At 46.2% G+C, this 8,470-nt stretch overlaps 1 protein-coding gene across 1 annotated transcript in view; it reads left to right on the top strand.

The window, feature by feature from the left end:
* Positions 1-644: 644 nt before the first annotated feature.
* The window catches only part of PGM2 (phosphoglucomutase 2), a 35,511-nt gene continuing 27,685 nt past the window's right edge, over positions 645-8,470 (top strand). The window contains exons 1-2 of the mRNA XM_008523027.2: positions 645-872; positions 4,824-4,991. Of these exons, the coding sequence (XP_008521249.1) occupies positions 771-872; positions 4,824-4,991 (270 nt within the window). The 5' untranslated portion in view covers positions 645-770. The remainder of the gene's footprint in view (positions 873-4,823; positions 4,992-8,470) is intronic.

Below are 8,470 nucleotides of genomic sequence, written 5' to 3'. Positions count from 1 at the left end.
GCTGCTAGAAACATTCTTGTACACGCCTTTTCACGCTTACTGCATGCATCTCCTTTATGGCTTAGCGATCCCAAGGTCATGAAGGTGTACTTCTATCTTAGTTTCTAGAAGTTTCATTTTACCTTTCACACACAAATCTACAACTGACCTGGAATGCATATTTGTACATGATGTGATGTGAGGTAGGGGCTCAAATTTTTTTCTTTTTCTACGTGGATGCCCAATTGACCTAGCACCATTAATTGAAAATAAGTCCTTTCCCCTTGCTGTGCAGTGCCACCTCCGAAATAAATAAACTGTACACGCGCAGTTTTCTTTCTAGACTCTCCATTCTGTTGCACGGTCTATTTAACTTAATCATTCCACTTCGTTCTTCTTTTTCCAGATTTTTTCCGTTATTCTTGACCCTCAGAATTTCTTCATAATTTTTAGGCTCCAATCTGAGTTTACACATCCTTGGGTGCCAGCACCTGACACGGTGCCTGGAGCACGGTAGGAACTCAGTGGATACCTGTTGCATGAAGGGGGTTGACCTCAGGACCTTTCAGAGATGATGGTAAAGGCTCAGCACCCCCGACTCCACTCGTCCACCTTGCTGCCCCCAGCGGCGCGCCGGGGAACTGCAAGGAGGCGTGCCCGGGGCGGAGCGTGTCCTCTTCCCGGGACCAGCGGGCGCCCGCGCCTCTTCTCCCCGCCCCAGCCGCCTTGTGTCCCCGCCTGGCGGAAGGCCGATCGCGCCTCCCCCTGAACTGGGCGGTGGCAGCGCGGAGATGGTGGCGGCGGCGGCGGCGACAGCGGCTCCGGGAGGCAGCGGCGCTGGCATGGACCCCCGGCTGGACCAGGAGACGGCCCGGTGGCTGCAGTGGGACAAGGTGAGGGGCGGCGGGGAGCGGGGAGCTTCCGGAGGAGGTGCGGGGTCCCCTGCCCGCTCCGCAGGCGCCGCACAGCCTGCCGCGCTTCCTCCCTCCCCTCCCCTCCCCTCCCCGCCCGCGGGGCCCCACGGTTCCCCCAGAAGACGGTGGAGGACGACGTGGCGGCCGCCAGGCCTCCCCGGGCCGCCTCGGCATGCGGCAGACTCGGAGTTTGTCGGAGAAAGGAAGTCCCGGGACAAAACTAGCCCTCCGACCGGCCGGGGCTGCAAGTCCGAGAGGCGGGGAGCGAGCCGGGGCTGATCTGAACGCCGCCTGGCTCTGGAGTCTCCTCTAATTGAGGCAGGCATGCTTTCCCGTCGCTCAGACCGCCGGCTTGTCTTCAGCAAGCGGCTGTGCATCTCCCACTGACACACAACGGTCCCGTCCCGCCTATTTCTTTTGCTCCTGGTAACTCTGCAAGTAGCATTCCATCCACCTCTCCCTGGCGCTTGGTTACAAACGTGCGTCCTCCCGATTGGGCTCTGGCTTCAGGCGTCTTCTCAGGTCTCTGACTTTGCTGAGAAGATGAGAGGAAACCCCTTGGGCACAGCACCGCTGGCTTTTCTCCTCTTCACTTCACTCTCTTAGATGCTGGAGCAAAGAAAGAATCAGGGCCCCAGCTCCGGACATCGCTTCCTCCCTCCTTTCTAACTTGAGTTCCTCCTTCCCACATGTTCCTTCCTTCTGGCATGCTCTTTGTTTTCCCGGAATGTTCCTCTCTGCGCTCTTCTGCTGAACGTGTTTCTCATGTTGTTACTCATGTTTTGGGTGTGAACTTAAATGTGGCTCATGTAGAGAGGTCTTCTCCCTAATTCTCCCTCTGTTCCTGTTCTTTTCCTTCGCAGCTCTGACTGCGGTTGGTCAAAAAACAAAACAAAAACTTGTTTGTAGGTTTCTTTGTTTAATGTGCGCCCTCAGGGCTGACTTCAAAGGCAGGAGAGCTGTTCTGGGGCACAAGACCTGTTTTTTAGGAGGGCTCAGCACTTGGTTTAATACTCTGCTGTCCTGTCTTGAAATTCTTAAAGACTGTTGAACAAGAGGTCCCACATTTTCACTCTGCACTGGGCCCCAGATATTCTGTAACCGGCCCTGTCGGCTCCCTCGCTATCTTCCATGGTTTATAGGCCCTGACACAGTGCACTACTCACGGTAGATACCTAAAATAATTTGTTGAATAAAGGAACGGGACTGCAAGGCCTGTCAGCAGGGGCCAGGTCTTCCCCTTTTCCCTGTGTCCCCTGTCCATGAAATGTCAGCACATCCTGTTTCCGGTTGCTATTGGCAACTCCTTGGGTGTTTTTGCTTTTCCTGCAAAGAGCCTTGTGATTCTTTTGGGAAGAAAAAGTTTTCCATTTCTGGTAACTTATAGTGTGTAGAAATCTTTTAACGTTATAGTTGGTAACGAATTGTTCCATTAAACTTTCCCTTTGGAGAAATCGAAGTCTCATTTGCACAAAATGTTGTCTTTGTATAGAGATAGTACCTCCCTGATAGAGGTGAGGGGACGTCGTCTTTTTTATTTTTTAATTCCTACCACTCCTTTGGTTCTTTCCTCTCTCAGTTTCTTCTTTGGTTCAAGACAGGCACCAAATGGGGACTTCCCGCCAGCTAAAAGCACTGCAGTCCTCTGGTCTGACGCCCCCAAGGGTCAGCAAGGAGCCTGGCAGGTGCCCTCCCACGTTCCCACTGTGCCTGCATCCCTGTGCCTTTCGCTGCTGTCACCTTCGGTCACTCCCACGTCTGATTCTGATCTCTCCTGCCATATTGACTTTTCATTCTCTCTCTCTGCCTCCTTGGGTTTCTCTCAGGCTATTTGGTCTTTTATAGATATCAAAGGCCAGTTAGGATTTTCCAAATCTACACTGTGGATGAGAGAATCGCTGGATATTGGGTGTGGCCTTGAAGTCTCCATTTTCTCATTCACTCAGCAAATATTTATTGAACCTCTTTAGGTTCCAGATCTGAACCCCTCCTTGGGGGCACCTGACAGTCTGATTGGTAGATTGTGCTCTGTGATCAGTGTTTGTTGCTTTTAATCAAAAAAGTGGGCTTTTACTTGATTCCTCTTGAATCTGGAACAATCTGGAAATGTGGGCTTAATGCCAGAAAGCCAAGGTTTTATTGCAAGAGCATTTCAAAGTTTAATGATGTGGCCACATCTTGCGTGCATGTTTATCTTGTTGGATGCTGACTGTAAGATAGAAATAAAGTCCTTACTCTGTTATTCCTCTGAATTCTTAATTTAAAAGTCTGATGTGGAATTAACGTGATTGTCATTTTTCTCCATTCTTATCATTTTCTGCAACTATTAAACAAAGAAACTATGGCAGTGTAAAATGAACTGAAATGACTTGTGTGTCTATTTAAAGCAGAAAAGCCACTAAGTTCATGATTATCATGCAGTTTAAGTAATTCACTTAATCTCTGAGACTTCCTCCTCTGTAAAGTGGGGTTTTTGTTATTTGCATGCTTTTTGCAGTTACTGCAAGATTCAAATTTGACCAGGTATGTGAAAGCATTGTACAATTTATAAAACACTGCAAAAGTAAGGTTTTGAGTTAAATTGTGTAATCATCACTCTCTGGGAAAATTTGAAGACATTAGGGAAGAAAATGAATATTTGATTACAACTAAGTACCAGGCAGAGAAAGAAGTTTTACATTAATTTAATGGAAACCACCTTCCAAGGGAGGTTCTAGACTGTTCCCATTTTATAGATGAGGAAGCTGAGAATTGAAGAAGCGATGTAATCTGCCCAAGTGTATAGAATTGGTAAGTGATGGTGTGGTTGGGATTCCATTCTGGGTGTTAGAACCCAAAACCTATATGTTCATTCCATTTCTCCAAAAGCGCTTGCCTTATTAGGAAAGAAAATAATATTTACATTATAAAGGAAAAAACTATTTCCTTCTACTCACAACACTCCTGACACCGAATGTGTGGGTTTTCCACACCAACCAATTTTCCAGTTCTGTGTGTACACCAACTGGGTGTCCTACAATTTAACTCAATTCAGACACTAGCTACTTGGAGTTAGCTGAGACCCCCTCCAGATTAAGGGCTCAGTCCCACAAGACTGTGGCCACTTCAGATGTCAGTCGAAAGTCCCAGGTTGTCACCTGTACTTCTGACCAACCAGCAGTAAATCAAGGGTTCCCATGACCCCCTTCTTGGGGCTGATAATTTCCTAGAATGGCTCCCAGAACTCAGGAGAGCAGTTTACATACGATTATCAGTTTTATTATAAAGGACACAACTCAAGAGCAGCCAGTGGAAGAGATGCACAGGGCAGGGTATGGGGGAGGGGCGCAGACCTTCCAAGTCACCCTCCTGGTGCACCAGCACCTTGATGTCTTCACCAGCCCGGAAGCTCTCCGTGCCCCGTTGTTTAGGGTTTTCATGGAGCTTCCATTGCTTAGGGATGGTTGAGTAAATCGTTGGCCTTCGGTGACTGAGCTTCATCTCCAGCCCCTCTCCTGTCCCTGGACATCAGAGGCTGTAAGTTCTAACCCTCTAGTCACATGGTTGGTTCCCTGGTAACCAGCTCCCTGTCCTCCAACAGTTACCTCATTAGCGTAAACTCACGTATGCCTGAAAAGAGGCTTCTTATGAATAAAAAGATGCTCCTCTCACCCTAATCACTCAGGAAATTCCAAGGGCTTTAGCAGCCCTGGGCCGGAAACCAGGAACAAAAACCAAACATCTATTTCTTATTGTATCACAATATCGCGCATTATAATTCCAAAACACCAACTTCATATTTCAAAAGCGTCAGAAAATTGAAAAGCGTATATATATATATATATATATATATTATATTTCATAGGTTAGAATCACTGTGGGTTTTTTTATTTTTCAGATTTTTCATTCTCTTATTTACCTGGCTGTATCTGGTGTATATCTGTTTTGCAGAATTCTTTAACTTTACAGTCAGTGAAACAACTAATTGCAGAAGGTAATAAAGAAGAACTACAGAAATGTTTTGGGGCTCGAATGGAGTTTGGGACAGCTGGCCTTCGATCTGCCATGGGAGTGGGAGTTTCTCATATGAATGACTTGACTATCATCCAGACTACACAGGTACCGCATTTTCATAACTCTTAGTTATTCTTAACATATCCCCAGTCTTAACAAATGAACGGAGGCATATTAAAAATTTTAGAGTGGGGCTGGCACGGTGGCATAGTGGTTAAGTTTGCACACTCTGCCTCAGGGGCCCAGGGTCCGCAGGTTCAGATCCCAGGCACGGACCTAGCACTTCTCGTCAAGCCATGCTGTGGCGGTGTCCCACATAAAATAGAGGAAGATTGGCACAGATGTTAGCTCAGCAACAATCTTCCTCAAGCAAAAAGAGGAAGATTGGCAACAGATGTTACCTCAGGGCCAATCGTCCTCACACACAAAAAAAGAAAAAAAGTAAGAGTTTATTTGAGCAAAAATCTATTCAAATTGGACATTACCAAACCAGAAGTGCTTAGGAACACTCCACTGACAGGAACCAGGGGAAAGACTTACAGAGAAGAGCAGGAAACAAAGCAAGGAAATGATTTGATTGGCTATAGCTTAAGCAGCTGTCTTATTTGGGAAAGCCTCGTTGGCTGTTTGTGATTGGGTATCCTTAGGTTTTGATTTCTTGACCTTGAGGCATTTACAGGCTTAGGTTTTGGTTTGCTTTCATAGGCTACTAAAGTATTAAAGCCACCCCAGTCCAGTGGCCCCTTTGTTTGATTAATTTAACCCCAGGTTCCTTTCGTATTTGACAGACATAATTTGTTTTAATTATGGCCGTGTCTTGTGGGTTTGCCTAGACACAGGGAGTCACACATTTACTCCCAAAAGTAAGGCTTGTGCAGTTGTTTGAACCAGTACATGTTTCAAAACTCATATAGCCATCCATTCACTCATTCATTCATTTCGCAGAGATGTATTGAGTGCCTACTATGTGCCAGGCATTGGGGATATAATAATGACTAAAACAGACGGATTCCCTCATGGAGCTTTCATTCCAGTGCAAATCCACCAGCAAAGCTGACTGACTTTTACGGTCTTACGGTTCTTGTTACGGTTGTACAGGGGCAAGCGTTCAAGAGCTTTTCTAACTGCCAGAATAACCAAGAGCCAATTCTATCTAGTTTTAATTTATAGTATAGGTGGCAATGATTGCTGTATTCCCTTGCCTTAGTTTGTGAATTTCGCTGTCAGAGTCCAGACCCAGCTTTCAGGAATAGAGATGAAGCCTTTGACAAAACAGAGAAGCTGCCACTGAATATCGAGAGATCTGATTATGGAGGAAATGGAGTAGAACAGATTATTCTGTTTCTTCAACTACGTAGATGTTAAAAATGAAGATCACTTTAATTCTGGGGAAGAAAAGGCTGGAAAAATTAACTACTGATGATTATGTGTCTCTTACATGTACCTCCCAGCAGAAAAGGCACAGTTGGGCCTGTTTAAGCAAAACCCTAATAAGGAAATCTTGTATAACGGTACAGAGTTGCCATGGTAACACCTGGCCACAAATCCCTGTTAAGCAGTAGGGCTCCCTGAGGTCTCTTTGGAGGGAAGGCTTGCAATGGAGTGAGCCTGGAAATCCTGTTCTAGTTTATGGATAACATGGAATTGTGGTGCTGGTAAGGTCACCCTCTGCTCCAGTTAAGGGCTGCGTAACAAATCACCCAAAACATGATGGTTTTAAACAGCAATCACATTTATTTTGCTCACAAATCTGTAATGTGGGTAGAGTTTAGTGGAGACAGCTCATGTCTGTTGCACTTGGCATCACCTGGGCTAGCTTGGATCCTGGAATCATCTGAAAGCTCCCTCACTCACATGTCTGCAGTTATTGCTGGCTCTTGACTAAGATGTTATCTGGGCTGGAACGCTGCATGTGGCCTGGGCTTCCTTATAACATGATGCCTGGGAAAGCATCCAGAGAGAGTTTGTGTGCACCAGATGGAAGCTGTATTGACTTTATGACTTAGCCTTGAAAGTCACACAAAACCACTTCTACCATCTTCTGTTAAAAGTGAGTCAGTAAAGCTGCTCATATTCAAGGTGAAGGCATGTTGACGCCCATCTCTCAATGGAGGAACATCAGTGTCACACTAGAGGAGCATGTGGGATGGGATGTATTGGCGTGGCCATCTTTGGAAAATCCAGTTGGTCACACCTCCTTTTAGGCCTAATTGTTAGGGGATTTTAAGGGGTTCTAGATGAAATAAGAGTCTTTTCTTCTGTGTTCATCTAGATCTAGTTTCTAGGAGTGATGAAATCTATCCCCAGAAAGGTCTTGGGACCTGCCACACACATCCTCTTCCCTAGGGGAACTGGTCTCTTCTGGGGGTAGACCCTGTGATAGCTAAAAATCCTACAAAACTGAGATGAGTAGATCCTTTAAAGGTCATCTGAGTCAACCAGCCACTTGTTGGGATAATTTGCTCCACAATTCTCTCCTCCAAATTGATCATCCAGCCTATACTGAAACACTTACAATAGGAGACAAGCATGTTAAAAATTAAGACAATTTTATAAGAGCTTTTTTTTTTTGAGGAAGATTAGCCCTGAGCTAACATCTGCTGCCAATCCTCCTCTTTTTGCTGAGGAAGACTGGCCCTGAGCTAACAACCGTACCCATCTTCCTCTACTTTATACATGGGACGCCTACGACAGCATGGTGTGCCAAGCGGTGTCATGTCCGCACCCGGGATCTGAACCGGTGAACCCTGGGCCACTGAGAAGTGGAATGTGCGCACTTAACCACTGCGCCACTGGGCCGGCCCCTATAAGAGCATTTTTAAAATCTTAGGAGTAGTTTCAAAATTGAAGAAAAGGATTCCCAGGATAAACTACCCGGGCTTCCACCCCAACCTTGGGTAGTGTGACCTGGCGGAATGTGCTGGCCTTCACTGTGGCCCAGCACCCTGCCTGCTGGTCTCTGGTGTGGACTCTCGTCCTAATGGGGCTTCCAGATTCATCTGGTTAGATTTAAGAAGCAGATGTCTGTGAGTCAAGAACGTCCCAAAGGGATACAGGATAGAGACAAGAGGGGAATTTTTGTATTGTTCGCCTCATTGATAGAAATTATAATTTCCTCCTAGATTACTTGACTGAGCCACGACACATCAATTCAGGGACTCACTGTCTTCTGGCATAGCCCTTCTGTCTTTGGATTGTTCTCATTAAAAAATGGTTTCGTTATTTTGAGCCAAAATCTGTCTTTCCGTAGCTTTTACATATTGGTCATAGTGTGACCTTTTGAAGCCATACAAAGTTTATTTCTTGTGTCTTATAATAACATTTCAATTCTGAAAACCTCCCTCATCCCGCCCTGAGTTTTTTCCATGGAATAAGGATTCCCTCTTCCCTTAGCCATTCTCTCAGGGCTCAGCTTCAGCAGGCCCCAGAGGTAATTTGGACATCTGAGGATTTTGGACTCAGGCTGAATGCATTTTGCCGCCTTGAACATTGGGGCCACCCAATGTGTGTCAACTAGGGACAGGGAAAGGGTGCTGTCGCTGTTGTCATCCTCAGAGAGTGAAGCATCCGGGTACCTTTTAGGG

This window comes from Equus przewalskii, chromosome 3 (assembly GCF_037783145.1).
Source record: "Equus przewalskii isolate Varuska chromosome 3, EquPr2, whole genome shotgun sequence".
NCBI classification, from domain to species: Eukaryota; Metazoa; Chordata; class Mammalia; order Perissodactyla; family Equidae; genus Equus; species Equus przewalskii.
Note: the sequence above shows the minus strand (reverse complement) of the source record. Positions and strands in the feature narration are given on the sequence as shown.